Consider the following 18,772-nt stretch of genomic DNA (forward strand, 5'->3'; position numbering starts at 1 on the left):
ATACACCTAATACTAATCATTTCCATGTTATCATTAGGCTATTATTATTATTGCTGTTGTTGTGTTGTTGTTGATGATGATCTTGAGGTCAAAGATATTACAATATATAAGTCTGGCGTTCTGATCAAATTGATGTATTTTATTGACTACTGACATTCAAATACATTAATTACAATTTACTATGTCAGTGGTTCTCAAACTGAGGTCCTGGGACCCCCAAGGGTCATTGAGTGGGTACCAGGGGGTCCCCGGCAAAATGAATTAAGCATCAATCATCAATCAAGCAATCATTATAGCGATGCATTTTGAGCTTGTAGATCTGCAACTTTGGGATGTTTTTTATTTCAATCCTGAAAAGTAACAGTTTAGGACATAATGAGGTTTTCACCTGACAGAGACTATATGCAACCATGAAATAAAGACATCACTTTGTCTTATTTCTACATGTCAATAACTTCACATCAATCAAACACAATTTTCACTACAGACATATTTATTTGTTCATTTGGGGCGGGTCAGTACATATTCATGAACACAGCATCAAAAAACAGTAGAGAGTGGTAATACAGTGTAAATACATCAGAGTTAGCAAGATGCTAACTTTCATCCATAGACCCCACATAAAAAAACGAGACATTGTGCAAATGTATTCCGACCATTTTATGGTCGTTGCTCAGATAAACTGTACACAATTACAATTACTGTCACAGAATACACTCAATAATGATAAATATGAATGCAATTTTATTGCATTATAAATATGTAAACTATTAAAAGTAATAAGTAAACATTACTTTGCTGTAATATATTCCATGGCCTGCATGCAACATACGTTTTAACGTTTTATTACATTTAACATTTTTTTTTTTTTAATCAAAGGCAAAAAAATAAAAGAGCTTAGAGGTATGTTTAAATATAGTCTACAATTGTAATCAGAGATTGGTAAAGTCAGTAATGTGGATTCATTGATACATTTTGACATTTTTTTTCTAATAGTGCTTCCAAAGCTCTATATGAGAGCGTTACATCCATGATCTCCAATGAAATTAAAGTGCCTTCGCATACCATGGATGGTGACCATTGTCCTTGAACATGTCGGGTACACTCGAGCAGTGACACTATAGCTGCCAGGCCGTGCCAAGCCATGCCAACGCCACCAGAGACAATGCGGTGAAGATGCTCATCGTATTATGGCTCACCCCACTAGTAACCTCTGTAAAACAAGAAGAAAAAGATAGCATGCTATATCAAAAATAAAATTGTTATAATGCACTTGGTTCTCAATTTGGGGTCTGTAGACCCCCATGGGTCCTTGAGGGGGTTCCAGGGGGCCCCAGATAAATGATTGATATTTAGGAACCAAATGGACACTTAGGCATCGGTAACTCTGACAGTCACATCAAATGGAACCAAATGCACCCTATGGCTCCATTTGGTGACATTTTACAGTGTAGGGCGTCTCAGAGATAAAACATAACATAAAAAAATCATGTCAAATGGGGTTGAGTGGCCTAATGCAGCGTTTCTCACAGTGGGTGTTGTGGCACCCTGGGGTGCCGTGATGCAAGTCCAAGGTTGCCGCAGAATACTTTTATAATATTTGAAATTTATTAATATCACTTCAGTTTAATTAGACCCTCTAGACTTAGTAACATGGACCTCTGTTGCACCGTACTTGGTGCATTCTTTTCTCGATCTACACCAAATCTCTTTGCCGAAAATAGCCGATCTACAAGCTCAGCTTGTAAATCTGCAAATATTGTAGGTTGAGAAGCACTGTTCTAATGTTGGCCTGTTCAGCCCATTTAGACCAAAGGCCAATTCTAAAAACACCTTCTGAAAAACAGTTTTATATAGTAACATCTAAAATGACACAGATGCTGTCCCGGATCTAAGGTGTTAGATCAGGTATTTGCTTACCTATTCCATTAACAGCGATGGAGGCCGTGTCGATGTTGAAGGCTGTGATGTTATTCTTTGCTGTGGTCAAAACAGCTACAATCTGAGTATCAGTAGGGACAGACGAGGAACCGAATGATAGGTCCAGATTATTGTTGATTGATCCGTTGCTGCAAAGAAAAATCATTTTTAATTAATATTTTTAACAAATATACTTGACTTAACAAAGATGTTTTATCGAATATCATGGCCATAATGGAACAGCAAGTAAAGAATTGGCATATTACCTGAATGCTATCACTGTCAAGGATTTGAACTTGCTGAATTCTGCACTGTAGTAAGGCTCAAGCTGTAGGGGGAAAACAAAGTCAGTAAATCACTTTTTTTACATTCTTAATATTAAAAAAGCAATATTTTTAAACATTTAACGTTATTTTCAGTACCATGTGTTACTTACATTCTCCTTAATCAAATTGCATCGAGCTTTAAAAGCAGAAGATGATGGATCCAACAGGTCAACTGTGAATGTTTCTCCTACAGATTTGAACTTCAGCCTCTTAACAGAGATTGCTTCTGTTGTGGCAGCGGTGGTGGTGGTGGTGACAGATGCAGTGGTGGTGGCAGCAGCTGCGGTGGTGGCAGGGGCTGCGGTGGTGGCAGCAGCAGCGGTGGTGGCAGGGGCTGCGGTGGTGGCAGCAGCTGCGGTGGTGGCAGGGGCTGCGGTGGTGGCAGCAGCTGCGGTGGTGACAGCAGCAGCGGTGGTGGCAGCAGCAGCGGTTGTGGCGGCAGCTGCGGTGGTGGCAGGGGCTGCGGTGGTGGCAGGGGCTGCGGTGGTGGTGTCAGCAGCGGTGGTGGCGACAGCTGCGGTGGTGGCGGCAGCTGCGGTGGTGGCGGCAGCTGCGGTGGTGGCAGCAGCTGCGGTGGTGGCGGCAGCTGCGGTGGTGGCAGGGGCTGCGGTGGTGGCAGCAGCAGCGGTGGTGGCAGCGGCTGCGGTGGTGGTGTCAGCAGCGGTTGTGGCGACAGCTGCGGTTGTGGTAGCAGGGGCTGTGGTTGTGGTGGCAGCAGCTGCGGTTGTGGCGGCAGCTACGGTGGTGGCAGGGGCTGCGGTGGTGGTAGCAGCTGTGGTTGTGGCGGCAGCTGGGGTGGTGGCAGGGGCTGCGGTGGTGGCAGGGGCTGCAGTGGTGGCAGCAGCAGCGGTGGTGGCAGGGGCTGCGGTGGTGGTGTCAGCAGCGGTTGTGGCGACAGCTGCGGTTGTGGTGGCAGGGGCTGCGGTTGTGGTGGCAGGGGCTGCGGTTGTGGCGGCAGCTGCGGTGGAGGCAGGGGCTGCGGTGGTGGCAGCAGCAGCGGTTGTAGCGGCAGCTGCGGTGGCAGGGGCTGTGGTGGTGGCAGGGGCTGCGGTGGTGGCAGCAGCAGCGGTTGTGGCAGCAGCTGCAGTTGTGGCAGCAGCAGCGGTGGTGGCAGCTGTGGTGCCAGCAGCAGTTGTGGCCGCAGCAGTTGTGTTGGGCTGTGCAGTGGTTGGGTGTGGGTCTCCTGTGAAAACAAGGTTTTTATAAGATATAGATCTTTAAGATACTTTTTGTCTCCGCCAGGCTGATACACACAGAGATCATGTTTACATCCCAATTAATTAAGAACAATTTGAACACATCATGTCCGATCTACCCCAAACTACTACTACTACTTCCACACGTAGGGGGCGCCACAAATGCTATAAATGTCACAGTCTGTTGCAGAAATGTGATTTTCTTGTTTTGTTTATTTTATTATTTCTTTGTGTGCAAATAATAAAATAAAATATCTGATCTTTAGGCACCATCTGTAATGAACTTCCCCATGGCAATTATATACACTATGCATTTACTTAAGGAAGAGGCTTAGCCTCATGTGTCATTGTATACTTACGAGTGATAATAACAGATCTTGCATCAACAGTGAGGTTGAAGGTATTGTTGGGGTTAGACACAGCTGTTTGCAGGTGTTCTGCAACTTCAGTAGATGTTGGGGCTGTCTGATTGAAGATGACATTCACATCTGCCTCAGTGTTGCTCGTTCTTGTTACAGCAGGACTGTATGACAACACACAGGGCAGTGAGAAATTAATAATGAGTGATGTTAATGACAGCTAATATTCATGTTCACACATAAGTATTCATTATTCATAAAGAAACATGCTATATGTTGAGAACAGGGAATCAAGCAATATCTGCTACAGTCTGTAAAATCAGGTATCTGCTGGAGATGCAGTTCCTAAAAGACACAAGAAGATGTACTTGTAAGGTTGAGTGAGATTTTGTATTTCACCTGAAACGTATAACTTGAACGGTGATGAAGATGGGTCCATATTGTTGCATGTAGATCTGGTTGTACTGAGAGGAAAGAAAAACTATTTTTTAAGGCTGTTGAAATATATACCATCCGAATCAGTGTAAATGGAAAAGCAGTCTAGTATACAATAATTATTCTTCATTATGTTAACCAGAAGAAAATGTCAAACTCACCATTGTAACAATAAGAGATGCCAATGCTTGGAATTGTTCTGAAGAATGGTCACTGTAAGCTTGTAGATAAGTATGTTGTATGGTTGCCTGAACACCCACTATTCTATTTGGAGCTATAGTTGTTGTTGACGCTGCAGTTGTTGATGATACTTCAGTTGTTGCTCCAGGTGTGGATGCTGCAGTAGTTGATGCTCCAGGTGTGGATGCTGCAGTAGTTGATGCTCCAGGTGTGGATGCTGCAGTAGTTGTTGCTTCAGGTGTGGAAGAAGCAGCAGTTGTTGCTCCAGGTGTTGATGCTACAGTAGTTGATGCTCCAGGTGTGGATGCTGGAGTAGTTGATGCTCCAGGTGTGGATGCTCCAGGTGTAGATGCTGCAGTAGTTGATGCTCCAGGTGTGGAAGCAGCAGTAGTTGATAATCCAGGTGTGGAGGCTGGCATAGTTGATGATCCAGGTGTGGATGCTGCTGCAGTAGTTGATGCTCCAGGTGTGGAGGCTGGCATAGTTGATGATCCAGGTGTGGATGCTGCAGTAGTTGATGCTCCAGGTGTGGATGCTGCAGTAGTTGATGCTCCAGGTGTGGAAGCAGCAGTAGTTGATGCTCCAGGTGTGGATGCTGCAGTAGTTGATGATCCAGGTGTGGATGCTGCAGTAGTTGATGCTCCAGGTGTAGATGCTGCAGTAGTTGATGCTCCAGGTGTGGAAGCAGCAGTAGTTGATGCTGCAGGTGTGGAGGCTGGCATAGTTGATGCTTCAGGTGTGGATGATGCAGTAGTTGATGCTCCAGGTGTGGATGCTGGAGTAGTTGATGCTCCAGGTGTGGATGCTGCAGTAGTTGATGCTCCAGGTGTGGATGCTGGAGTACTTGATGGTCCAGGTGTGGATGCTGCAGTAGTTGATGCTCCAGGTGTGGAAGCAGCAGTAGTTGATGCTGCAGGTGTGGAGGCTGGCATAGTTGATGCTTCAGGTGTGGATGATGCAGTAGTTGATGCTCCAGGTGTGGATGCTGGAGTAGTTGATGCTCCAGGTGTGGATGCTGCTGTAGTTGATGCTCCAGGTGTGAATGCTGCGGTAGTTGATGCTCCAGGTGTGGATGCTGGAGTGGTTGATGCTCCAGACGTGGATACTCCAGGTGTGGAAGCAGCAGTAGTTGATGCTGCAAATGTGGAGGCTGGCATAGTTGATGCTGCAGTAGTTGATGCTCCAGGTGTGGATGCTGGAGTAGTTGATGCTTCAGGTGCGGAGGCTGGCATAGTTGATGCTTCAGGTGTGGATTCTGCAGTAGTTGATGCTCCAGGTGTGGATGCTGCAGTAGTTGATGCTCCAGGTGTGGATGCTGGAGTAGTTGATGCTCCAGGTGTCGAAGCTACAGTAGTTGATGCTCCAGGTGTGGATGCTTCAGTAGTTGATGCTCCAGGTGTGGATGCTTCAGGTGTGGATGCTGCAGTAGTTGATGCTCCAGGTGTGGAGGCTGGCATAGTTGATGCTCCAGGTGTGGATGCTTCAGTAGTTGATGCTCCAGGTGTGGATGCTTCAGGTGTGGATGCTGCAATAGTTGATGCTCCAGGTGTGGATGCTGCAGTAGTTGATGCTCCAGGTGTGGATGCTGCAGTAGTTGATGCTCCAGGTGTGGATGCTGCAGTAGTTGATGCTCCAGGTGTGGATGCTGCAGTAGTTGATGCTCCAGGTGTGGATGCTGCAGTAGTTGATGCTCCAGGTGTGGATGCTGGAGTAGTTGATGCTCCAGTTGTGGATGCTGGAGTAGTTGATGCTCCAGGTGTGGATGCTGCAGTAGTTGATGATCCAGGTGTGGATGCTGCAGTAGTTGATGCTCCAGGTGTGGATGCTGCAGTAGTTGATGCTCCACGTGTGGATGCTCCAGGTGTGGATGCTGGAGTAGTTGATGCTCCAGGTGTGGATGCTGCAGTAGTTGATGCTGCAGGTGTGGATGCTGCAGTAGTTGATGATCCTGGTGTGGATGTTGCAGTAGTTGATGCTCCAGATGTGGATGCTCCAGACGTGGATGCTGCAGTAGTTGATGCTCCAGGTGTGGATCCTGGAGTAGTTGATGCTCCAGGTGTGGATGCTGGAGTAGTTGATGCTCCAGGTGTGGATGCTGCAGTAGTTGATGCTCCAGGTGTCGAAGCTACAGTAGTTGATGCTCCAGGTGTGGATGCTTCAGTAGTTGATGCTCCAGGTGTGGATGCTTCAGGTGTGGATGCTGCTGTAGTTGATGCTTCAGGTGTGGATTCTGCAGTAGTTGTTGCTCCAAGTGTGGATGATCCAGGTGTGGATGCTGCATCAGTAGTTGATGATCCAGTTGTGGATGTTTCAGTAGTTGATGCTTCAGGTGTGGATTCTGCAGCAGTTGTTAATCCAGGTGTGGATGCTGCAGTAGTTGATTCTCCAGATGTGGATGCTGCAGCTGTTGATGCTCCAGTTGTGGATGCTGAGGCTGTGGTGCCAGCAGCGGTTGTGGCCACAGCAGTTGAGATGGGCTGTGCAGTGGTTGGGTTGGAGTCTCCTGTGAAAATAAGTTTGTTTTGAGATTGTAACTTAACTGAAGGTAAGGAACTTCTTTTCTCTCCACCAGCCCGATAGGCTGGGAGACAGATATGTTTGCAGCCCAACAATTATGAACGATTCAAAAAATCATGTCTGATCTACCCCATATTTGAATCACACAAGGACAATGCAGAGCCAAAAGTGATTTCACGTTCACCCGCAGGGGGTGCCACAAGTGTTATAAATGTCACAGTCTGTTGTAGAAATGTCTTTTTCATGTTTTGTTTTGTTTTGTTTTGTTTTGTTTTGTTTATTTAATATGATGATCTTTAGGCACCATCTGTAATGAACTTCCCATGGCAATTATATTCACTATGCATTTACTTAAGGGAGAGGCTTAGCCTAATGTGTCATTGTATACTTACGAGTGATGATAACAGAGCTTGCATCAACAGTGAGGTTGAAGGTATTATTGGAATTTGACACTGCTTCTTGTAGCTTTAGTGCAACTTCAGAAGCTGTTGGGGCTGTCTGATTGAAGATGACATTCACATCTGCCTCAGTGCTGCTCGTTCTTGTTACAGCAGGACTGCATGACAACACACAGGGCAGTGACAAGTGACAAAAAATGTTCATGTTAATAATGATTGATGTTAATGACAGCTGATATTCATGTTCACGCAGAAGTATTCATTATTGATTAAGAAACATTCTTTATCTTGAGAACAAGGAATCAAGCAATATCTGCAAAAGGCTGTAAAATCATGTGTCTGCTGGATATGCAGTTCCAAAAAGACACAAGAAGATGTACTTGTGAGTTTGAGTGAGATTTTGTATTTCACCTGAATCGTATAACTTGAACGGTGATGAAGATGGCTCCATATTGTTGCGTGTAGATCAGGTTGTACTGAGAGGAAAGAAAAACATAATACACATTTAAGGCTGTTGAAATGTATACCATCCCAAGTAGTGTGAATGGAAGAGCAGTCTAATACAATAATTTTCATTGTGTTTACCAGAAATACATTTCTAACTTACCATTATGACAACAAGAGATGCCAAATATTGGAATTGTTCTGAAGAATGGTCACTGTAAGCTTGTAGATAAGTATGTTGTATAGTCGCCTGGACACCCACAATTCTATTTGGTGCTACAGTTGTTGATGATACTGCAGTTGTTGCTTCAGGTGTAGATGCTACAGTTGTTGCTTCAGGTGTAGATGCTACAGTTGTTGTTGCTTCAGGTGTAGATGCTACAGTTGTTGCTTCAGGTGTAGATGCTACAGTAGATGTTGCTTCAGGTGTAGATGCTACAGTTGTTGTTGCTTCAGGTGTAGATGCTACAGTTGTTGTTGCTTCAGGTGTAGATGCTACAGTTGTTGTTGCTTCAGGTGTAGATGCTGCAGTTGTTGTTGCTTCAGGTGTAGATGCTACAGTTGTTGTTGCTTCAGGTGTAGATGATACAGTTGTTGTTGCTTGAGGTATAGATGCTACAGTTGTTGTTGCTTCAGCTGTAGATGCTACAGTTGTTGTTGCTTCAGGTGTAGCTGCTACAGTTGTTGTTGCTCCAGGTGTAGATGCTACAGTTGTTGTTGGTTCAGGTGTAGATGCTACAGTTGTTGTTGCTTCAGCTGTAGATGCTACAGTTGTTGTTGCTTCAGGTGTAGATGATACAGTTGTTGTTGCTTGAGGTGTAGATGCTACAGTTGTTGCTTCAGCTGTAGATGCTACAGTTGTTGTTGCTTCAGGTGTAGCTGCTATAGTTGTTGTTGCTCCAGGTGTAGATGCTAAAGTTGTTGTTGTTGCTTCAGGTGTAGATGCTACAGTTGTTGCTCCAAGTGTTGACGCTACAGTTGTTGTTTCTTCAGGTGTAGATGCTACAGTTGTGGTTGCTCCAGATGTAGATGATACAGTTGTTGTTGCTTGAGGTGTAGATTCTACAGTTGTTGTTGCTTCAGGTGTAGATACTACAGTTGTTGTTGCTCCATGTGTAGATGCTACAGTTGTTGTTGCTTCAGGTGTAGATGCTACAGTTGTTGTTTCTTCAGGTGTAGATGCTACAGTTGTTGCTCCAAGTGTTGACGCTACAGTTGTTGTTGCTTCAGTTGTAGATGCTACAGTTGTTGTTTCCTGAGGTGTATATGCTACAGTTGTTGTTGATTCTGGTGTAGATGCTACAGTTGTTGTTGCTTCAGGTGTAGATGCTATAGTTGTTGTTGCTCCAGGTGTAGATGCTACAGTTATTGTTGCTTCAGGTGTAGATGCTACAGTTGTTGTTGCTTCAGGTGTAGATGCTACAGTTGTGGTTGCTCCAGATGTAGATGCTACAGTTGTGGTTGCTCCAGATGTAGATGCTACAGTTGTTGTTACTTGAGGTGTAGATGCTACAGTTGTTGTTGCTTCAGTTGTAGATGCTACAGTCGTTGTTGCTCCATGTGTAGATGCTACAGTTGTTGTTGCTCCAGGTGTAGATGCTACAGTTGTTGTTGCTTCAGGTGTAGAAGCTACAGTTGTTGTTGCTCCAGGTGTTGTTGCTACAGTTGTTGTTGCTTCAGGTGTAGATGCTACAGTTGTTGTTTCTTCAGGTGTTGATGCTGCAGTACTTGTTGCTCCAGGTGTGGATGCAGCAGCAGTTGTTAATCCAGGTGTGGATGCAGCAGCAGTTGTTCCTCCAGATGTGGATGCTGCAGCAGGGGCTGCAGTAGTGCTAGCAGGGGCAGTGGTGGCTGCAGCTTTAGTGGTGGTAGCAGCGGAGGTGGTGGTAGCAGCAGCGGAGGTGGTTGTTGCTGAAGGTGTTGATACTGCAGTTGTTGCTCCAGGTGTTGATACTGTAGTTGTTGCTCCAGGTGTTGATACTGCAGTTGTTACTCCAGGTGTTGATGCTGCAGTTGTTGCTCTTGATGTTGATACTGCAGTTGTTGCTGAAGGTGCTGATGACACAGAGGTTGTTGCTCCAAGTGTTGATGATATTTCAGTTGTTGCTGCAGGTGTTGTTGTTGATATGGCAGTAGTTGTTCCAGTTGTTGCTCCAATGGTGGTGATAGCGGTTGTGGCTGCATTTGGGGCGATGGTAGTTGTAATTGGAGCCGCAGTTGATGTGTGTGGATCGCCTGTCAAAAAAGGTTTAAACATTGGAATTTAATTGAAAGTAAAAAAGAGCGTGTTTCAACAATGTGAAACATCTTCAGGTTGTTTTGTGTTTCACATATATTTCCAAGATCTTAATTTGTGTATAGATATAGATAGATGCTTTATGCACCTGGTATATGATGAACCTTCACTTTGCATTTACCTTCTATCCATTTATTTGAGAAAGAATGTATGCACCTGGCATATGATGAACTTTCACTCTGCATTTACCTTCTATGCATTTATTTGAGAAAGAATGTTAATCTCTATGTACTTACGAGACACAAGAACAGTGCTTGTATCAATAGTGAGGTTGAAGACACAGGTGGGGTTAGACACAGCGTCTTTCAGGGTTTGTGAAACTTCAGTAGCTGCTGGGGCTGTCTGATTGAAGATGACATTCACATCTGCTACGGTGTTGCTTGTTCTTGTTACAGCAGGACTGCAAGACCACACACAGGCCAGTGAAAAGTGAAATGAATAGTTCATGTTAATGAGAGCTAATATTCATGTTCACACAAAAGTGATCTTTATTCATAAATAAACTATATGCTATAGATATGCTATATCTTCTGAACAAGGAGTCTAGCAATATCTGCAACAGGATGTAAAATCATGTGTCTGCTAGAAATACAGTTCCAAAAATATGTACATTTCTTTTTTATGTTACTTAGTTGGAGGATAATTTTTATTTCACCTGAAACGTATAACTTGAACGGTGATGAAGATGGCTCCATATTGTTGCGTGTAGATCAGGTTGTACTGTGAGGAAAGCAAAACATAATACACTTTTAAGGCTGTTGAAATGTATACCATCCCAATTAGTGTGAATGGAAGAGCAGTCTAAACAACATGATCTTTATTATGTTTACCAGAAATACATTTCTAACTTACCATTATGACAACAAGAGATGCCAAAGATTGGAATTTTTCTGAAGAAGGGTCACTGTAAGCTTGTAGATAGGTATGTTGTATAGTCGCTTGGACACCCACAATTCTATTTGGTGCTACTGTTGTTGTTGACGCTACAGTTGTTGATCCAGGTGTTGATTCTGCAGTTGTTGTTGCTTCAGGTGTTGATGCTACAGTTGTTGCTTCAGGTGTAGAAGCTACAGTTGTTGTTGCTTCAGGTGTTGATGCTACAGTTGTTGTTGCTTCAGGTGTTGATGCTACAGTTGTTGTTGCTTCAGGTGTTGATGCTACAGTTGTTGCTTCAGGTGTAGATGCTACAGTTGTTGTTGCTTCAGGTATAGATGCTACAGTTGTTGTTGCTTCAGGTGTTGATGCTACAGTTGTTGCTTCAGGTGTAGATGCTACAGTTGTTGTTGCTTCAGGTGTAGATGCTACAGGTGTTGTTGCTTCAGGTGTTGATGCTACAGTTGTTGCTTCAGGTGTAGATGCTACAGTTGTTGTTACTTCAGGTATTGATGCAGATGTTGTTTCAGGTGTAGATGCTACCGTAGATGTTGCTTCAGGTGTAGATGATACAGTTGTTGATGCTACAGTTGTATATGCTACAGTTGTTGTTGCTTCAGATGTAGATGCTACTGTTGTTGTTACTTCAGGTGTAGATGCTACAGTAGATGTTGCTTCAGGTGTAGATGCTACAGTTGTAGATGCTACAGTTGTTGATGCTACAGTTGTATATGCTACAGTTGTTGTTGCTTCAGGTGTAGATGCTACAGTTGTTGTTGCTTCAGGTGTAGATGCTACAGTTGTTGTTGCTTCAGGTATAGATGCTACAGTTGTTGTTGCTTCAGGTGTAGATGCTAAAGTTGTTGCTGCTTCAGGTGTAGATGCTACAGTCATTGTTGCTTCAGGTGTAGAAGCTACAGTTGTTGTTACTTCAGGTGTTGATGCTAGAGTTGTTACTTCAGGTGTAGATGCTACAGTTGTTGTTGCTCCAGGTGTAGATGCTGCAGTTGTTGTTGGTCCAAGTGTTGATGCTACAGTTGTTGTTGCCTCAGTTGTAGATGCTACAGTTGTTGTTGCTTCAGGTGTTGATGCTACAGTTGTTGTTGCTTCAGGTGCTGTAGTTTCAGGTGTAGATGCTACAGTTGTTGCTTCAGGTGTAGATGCTACCGTAGATGTTGCTTCAGGTGTAGATGCTGCAGTAGATGTTGCTTCAGTTGTAGACGCTACAGTTGTTGATGCTACAGTTGTAGATGCTACAGTTGTTGTTGCTTCAGTTGTAGATGCTACAGTTGTTGTTGCTTCAGGTGTTGATGCTACAGTTGTTGTTGCTTCAGGTGTAGATGCTAAAGTTGTTGTTGCTTCAGATGTAGATGCTACAGCTGTTGTTGCTTCAGGTGTAGATTCTACAGTTGTTGTTGCTTCAGTTGTAGATGCTACAGTTGTTGTTGCTTCAGGTGTTGATACCACAGTTGTTGCTCCAAGTGTTGATGCTACAGTTGGCGTTGCTTCAGGTGTTGATGCTACAGTTGTTGCTCCAGGTGATGATGAAACTGCAGTTGTTGCTCCAGGTGTTGTTGCTGCAGTTGATATGGCAGTTCCAGTTGTCGCTCCATTGGTGGTTGCAGCAGCGGTTTGGGTTACATTTGGGGCAGTGGTAGTTGTAATTGGAGCTGTAGTTGTTGTGTTTGGATCTCCTGTTAAAACAAGTTTTTACGGTTGGAATTTAATAGAAAGTAAGTAAGAGCCAGTTTGAACAATTTGAAGCATCTTAATGATATTTTCTAAATCAAATATATTTGCAATATCTTTATTTTTTTGCGATCAAATAGGTGCTTTATGCACCTGGTATGTGATGAACTTCCAATTAGCATTTAACCTTAGTTAATAGTTGTTGCATTTATTTGAAGGAGGATGTTAATCTCTGTGTACTTACGAGACACAATGACAGTGTTTGCATCAATAGTGAGGTTGAAGTTATTGTTGGGGTTAGACACCGCGTTTTTCAGGGTTTGTGAAACTTCAGTAGCTGCTGGGGCTGTCTGATTGAAGATGATATTCACATCTGCTACAGTGTTGCTTGTTCTTGTTACAGCAGGACTGCATGACAACACACACACACAACATGTTAATAATGAGTTATGGCAAATAAAGTAATATTCACACAAATGTATTTTGTTATTCCTAAAGTACTATATTTTACGGGTAGTATGTAAAGCAATATCTGCAACAGGATGTGAAATCATGTGTCTGCTATAGATACTGTTTCAAAAGGACCGATAAGAAAATATGTAAATAATTGTGAGATGGAGGAGAATTTGTTATTAACCTGAAACGTATAACTTGAACGGTGATGAAGATGGCTCCATATTGTTGCACGTAGATCACGTTGTACTGAGAGGGGAAAAAAACATGACACACATTTAAAGGCTGTTGAAATATGTACACTTCAAATTACTTTAAATGGAAGAGCAGACTGATACAGTAATATGTACATCATATATACCAAGAATAATGTCCAGACTTACTATTATTACAACAAGAGCTGCCAAGGACTGGAATTGCTCTGAAGAAGGGTCATTGTAAGCTTGTAGAAATGGTTGTTGTATAGTCGCCTGGACACCCACAACTGTATTTGGTACAGCTGTTGTTGTTGATGCTGCAGTAGTTTTTGATGTAGTTGTTGTTGCTGCAGGTGTTGTCAATACTAGTGCAGTTGTAGTTTCTCCCAGTGTTGATGCAGCAGTTGTTGTTGCTTCAGGTGTAAATGCTACAGTTGTTGTTGCTCCAGGTGTAGATGCTACAGTTGTTGTTGTTTCAGGTGTAGATGCTGCAGTTGTTGTTGCTTCAGGTGTAGATGCTACAGTTGTTGTTGCTTCAGTTGTTGATGCTACAGTCGTTGTTGCTTCAGGTGTTGATGCTACAGTCGTTGCTTCAGGTGTAGGTGCTACAGTTGTTATTGCTTCAGGTGTAGATGCTAGAGTCGTTGTTTCTTCTGGTGTTGATGCTACAGTTGTTGTTGCTTCAGGTGTTGATGCTACAGTTGTTGTTGCTCCAGATGTAGATGCTACAGTTGTTGTTGCTTCAGTTGTAGAAGCTACAGTTGTTGTTGCTGCTCCAGGTGTTGATGCTACAGTTGTTTTTGCTTCAGGTGTTGATGCTAAAGTTGTTGTTGCTTCAGGTGTTGATGCTAGAGTTGTTGTTGCTTCAGGTGTTGATGCTACAGTCGTTGTTGCTTCAGGTGTTGATGCTACAGTCGTTGTTGCTTCAGGTGTAGATGCTACAGTCGTTGTTTCTTCTGGTGTTGATGCTACAGTTGTTGTTGCTTCAGGTGTTGATGCTACAGTTGTTGTTGCTCCAGGTGTAGATGCTACAGTTGTTGTTGCTTCAGCTGTAGAAGCTACAGTTGTTGTTGCTGCTCCAGGTGTTGATGCTACAGTTGTTGTTCCTTCAGGTGTAGATGCTACAGTTGTTGTTGCTTCAGGTGTTGATGCTAGAGTTGTTGTTGCTTCAGGTGTTGATGCTACAGTTGTTGTTGCTTGAGGTGTAGATGCTACAGTTGTTGTTGCTTCAAGTGTTGATAATACCGTCGTTGTTGCTTCAGGTGTAGATGCTACAGTTGTTTTTGCTTCAGGTGTAGATGCTACAGTCGTTGTTGCATCTGGTGTTGATGCTACAGTTATTGTTGCTTCAGGTGTTGATGCTACAGTCGTTGCTTCAGGTGTAGATGCTACAGTCGTTGTTGCTTCAGGTGTTGATGCTACAGTCGTTGTTGCTTCAGTTGTAGATGCTACAGTTGTTGTTGCTTCAGGTGTAGATGCTACAGTTGTTGTTGCTTCAGGTGTTGATGCTAGAGTTGTTGTTGCTTCAGGTGTTGATGCTACAGTTGTTGTTGCTTGAGGTGTAGATAATACAGTTGTTGTTGCTTCAGGTGTTGATGCTACAGTCGTTGTTGCTTCAGGTGTAGATGCTACAGTTGTTTTTGCTTCAGGTGTAGATGCTACAGTCGTTGTTGCTTCTGGTGTTGATGCTACAGTTGTTGTTGCTTCAGGTGTTGATGCTACAGTCGTTGCCTCAGGTGTAGATGCTACAGTCGTTGTTGCTTCAGGTGTAGATGCTACAGTCGTTGCTTCTGGTGCTGATGCTACAGTTGTTGTTGCTTCAGGTGTTGACGCTGCAGTTGTTGTTGCTTCAGGTGTTGATGCTACAGTTGTTGTTGCTTCAGGTGTTGATGCTACAGTTGTTGTTGCTTCAGGTGTGGATGCTACAGTTGTTGTTCCAGGTGTAGATGCTACAGTTCTTGTTGCTTCAGGTGTTGATGCTAAAGCTGTTGTTGCTTCAGGTGTAGATGCTACAGTTGTTGTTGCTTCAGGTGTAGATGCTACAGTTGTTGTTGCTTGAGGTGTTGATGCTCCAGTCGTTGTTGCTCCAGGTGTAGATGCTACAGTTGTTGTTGCTTCAGGTGTAGATGCTACAGTTGTTGTTGCTTCAGGTGTTGATGCTACAGTTGTTGTTCCAGGTGTTGATGCTACAGTTGTTGTTCCAGGTGTAGATGCTAAAGTTATTGTTGCTTCAGGTGTTGATGCTAAAGCTGTTGTTGCTTCAGGTGTAGATGCTACAGTTGTTGTTGCTTCAGGTGTTGATGCTATAGTTGTTGTTGCTTCAGGTGTTGATGCTAGAGTTGTTGTTGCTTCAGGTGTGGATGCTACAGTTGTTGTTCCAGGTGTAGATGCTACAGTTATTGTTGCTTCAGGTGTTGATGCTAAAGCTGTTGTTGCTTCAGGTGTAGATGCTACAGTTGTTGTTGCTTCAGGTGTAGATGCTACAGTTGTTGTTGCTTGAGGTGTTGATGCTCCAGTCGTTGTTGCTCCAGGTGTAGATGCTACAGTTGTTGTTGCTTCAGGTGTAGATGCTACAGTTGTTGTTGCTTCAGGTGTTGATGCTACAGTTGTTGTTCCAGGTGTTGATGCTACAGTTGTTGTTGCTTCAGGTGTAGATGCTACAGTTGTTGTTGCTTCAGGTGTTGATGCTACAGTTTTTTTTGCTTCAGGTGTAGATGCTACAGTTGTTGTTGCTTCAGGTGTTGATGCTAAAGCTGTTGTTGCTTCAGGTGTAGATGCTACAGTTGTTGTTGCTTCAGGTGTAGATGCTACAGTTGTTGTTGCTTGAGGTGTTGATGCTCCAGTCGTTGTTGCTCCAGGTGTAGATGCTACAGTTGTTGTTGCTTCAGGTGTAGATGCTACAGTTGTTGTTGCTTCAGGTGTTGATGCTACAGTTGTTGTTCCAGGTGTTGATGCTACAGTTGTTGTTCCAGGTGTAGATGCTAAAGTTATTGTTGCTTCAGGTGTTGATGCTAAAGCTGTTGTTGCTTCAGGTGTAGATGCTACAGTTGTTGTTGCTTCAGGTGTTGATGCTATAGTTGTTGTTGCTTCAGGTGTTGATGCTAGAGTTGTTGTTGCTTCAGGTGTGGATGCTACAGTTGTTGTTCCAGGTGTAGATGCTACAGTTATTGTTGCTTCAGGTGTTGATGCTAAAGCTGTTGTTGCTTCAGGTGTAGATGCTACAGTTGTTGTTGCTTCAGGTGTAGATGCTACAGTTGTTGTTGCTTGAGGTGTTGATGCTCCAGTCGTTGTTGCTCCAGGTGTAGATGCTACAGTTGTTGTTGCTTCAGGTGTAGATGCTACAGTTGTTGTTGCTTCAGGTGTTGATGCTACAGTTGTTGTTCCAGGTGTTGATGCTACAGTTGTTGTTGCTTCAGGTGTAGATGCTACAGTTGTTGTTGCTTCAGGTGTTGATGCTACAGTTTTTTTTGCTTCAGGTGTAGATGCTACAGTTGTTGTTGCTTCAGGTGTTGATGCTACAGTTGTTGTTGCTTCAGGTGTAGATGCTACAGTTGTTGTTGCTTCAGGTGTTGATGCTACAGTTGTTGTTGCTTCAGGTGTAGATGCTACAGTTGTTGCTCCAGGTGTTGATGCTAGAGTTGTTGCTCCAGGCGTTGATGCTACAGTTGTTGTTGCTTCAGGTGTTGATGCTACAGTTGTTGTTGCTCCAGGTGTAGATGCTGCAGTTGTTGTTGCTTCAGGTGTAGATGCTGCAGTTGTTTTTGCTTCAGATGTAGATGCTACAGTTGTTGCCTCATGTGTAGATGCTACAGTTGTTGTTGCTTCAGGTGTAGATGCTACGGTTGTTGATCCAGGTGTTGATACTGCAGTTTTTGCCCCAAGTGTTGATGCTACAGTTGTTGTTCCAGGTGTTGTTGATTCTGCAGTTGTTGATACACCAGTTCTTGTTGAAGCTGCAGTTATATTTACTCCAGTTGTTGCTGAACCTTTAGTTGTGTATGCTCTAGCTGTTGATGATGGTTCAGTAGTTGTTCCAGATGTGTGTGATGCTGCAGTTGGTCCTGTGTCGCAGTCCTGAGTGGTAACTAAATCATTGCTCACCACTTTGAATGGAAAGGAGAGTAAGAAAAATTATAAATAAGAAAATGTTTTAATAAGAGGAATGATAATGTAATTAAATAAACAACACTTACCCATAAGAATGAACAGGGTTGTTAGTCTTGGTCCGAATCCCATCCTCTCTCCTTTGGAATCTACAAAACAGAAATAACAGGATTGTCATACAAAACATTTAACCAACACTAAATTGCCTTCCTAATATATGGAGAGAAGAAAAAACGTATAACATTTTTGGACAATGTTTGGATTTATTTTCAGTAGTACTGATGTCTATGTAAGAACTACTGTATTTTCCATTCTGATCAGCATGAATGAATCCAGTCATTCATGACAAAAGGCTTTAGTCACTTGTCATGTGTACTCTGCAGTTAATCCTCTCAAACCTGAAATAAACATATACACCTGTCCTGTAGTGTCAACGATACGTAAGAAATACCAGCACAGACACTAAGAAAAATCTTTAAGCCGTTAGAAAAATGCCAATGCAATATATGTTATGCAATATAATGCAATGTAATATACTTGCAATATATTTTATTGTACAGTCTTTTGGCCTGTCTCCTCTTCCAGCTTGCTGTAAAATGATAAGCTGTGATAGGTTTGTAATTCTAAGTAGACAAAATAATTGGTAAGCCATATTGCTCCACATTGGATGGGAGCTAACCATGAGCAGTGATATATTTCCTAACCATGAAAAATATCACTTTTGTGTGACTGAATGGAACATTATACTTCACGTTTTAGAGATCAGCCAAAGTGCAAGCAGGATAAACAAAATTGTTGATTTTCTTTCTCCCCAATTTAGTCCTTATGGCAATTATTTCTTCCCCACACATAGTTCTCTCTGTGTTGTCAGTCACTGCTGTTGTATCCTACTGAGTCACCTGCCAGAGGAGCCCCCACCTGCTCCTCCCACCTAACGCTCCCTGCTGACAGGTGCAGCCCAGGGGCTGAAATCGATTTTGCAAAAAACAATAATTTTGGAAATGTATTTTTTGATAAAAAATCGGTAAAATCATGCAAAAATAAGAATAAAATAACATAACCCTAACCTAATCCTAACTCTAACCCTAAAACCGAAATAAAGTAACAAAAAAATGAAAAAAAAGTAACAAAATCCGCCCAAAGATTTTTGCCCAAAATTGTTCGTGCACGAGCACGGTTCGGGGACGCATGCACGCCCACCTGCTTCTGCCTAGGCCCAGCCTATACTAGCCTTCTGGCTGCGCCACTGGTGCAGCCCCAGCCCGTAGGAATACATGCAGTTCCTGAGCCAATAATTTGATGACCAGTGGAGTCTCCGCTGAGTCTCCTATTGACCGGGTCAAATAATTGACTCAGGAATGCGACGAAAACAAAGAAGTCTCCAT

The 18,772-nt window shown here is 43.3% G+C and overlaps 2 protein-coding genes across 2 annotated transcripts; one reads left to right on the forward strand and one right to left on the reverse strand.

Moving 5' to 3' along the window:
• Nucleotides 1–475: 475 nt before the first annotated feature.
• LOC308074846 (uncharacterized protein) lies at nt 476–6,697 on the reverse strand (the record flags this gene model as incomplete). The annotated part of the gene is made up of 9 exons (XM_080414345.1): nt 476–1,213; nt 1,921–2,069; nt 2,187–2,248; nt 2,357–3,429; nt 3,802–3,965; nt 4,201–4,265; nt 4,398–5,986; nt 6,018–6,511; nt 6,546–6,697. The coding sequence occupies 9 exons, from the start codon at nt 6,695–6,697 to the stop codon at nt 1,119–1,121; spliced, it is 3,843 nt and encodes a 1,280-aa protein (XP_080270471.1). The 3' UTR covers nt 476–1,118.
• A 3,600-nt stretch (nt 6,698–10,297) lies between these two features.
• LOC308074847 (uncharacterized protein) lies at nt 10,298–17,378 on the forward strand (the record flags this gene model as incomplete). Its single annotated transcript, XM_080414346.1, has 3 exons — nt 10,298–10,381; nt 10,994–12,026; nt 17,180–17,378. 3 exons carry the CDS (start codon nt 10,298–10,300, stop codon nt 17,359–17,361), a joined length of 1,299 nt encoding a protein of 432 aa, XP_080270472.1. The 3' UTR covers nt 17,362–17,378.
• Between the last annotated feature and the right edge of the window lie 1,394 nt (nt 17,379–18,772).

This window comes from Gymnoscopelus braueri (assembly GCF_963280865.1).
Source record: "Gymnoscopelus braueri genome assembly, chromosome: 19".
In the NCBI taxonomy this organism is placed as follows: Eukaryota; Metazoa; Chordata; class Actinopteri; order Myctophiformes; family Myctophidae; genus Gymnoscopelus; species Gymnoscopelus braueri.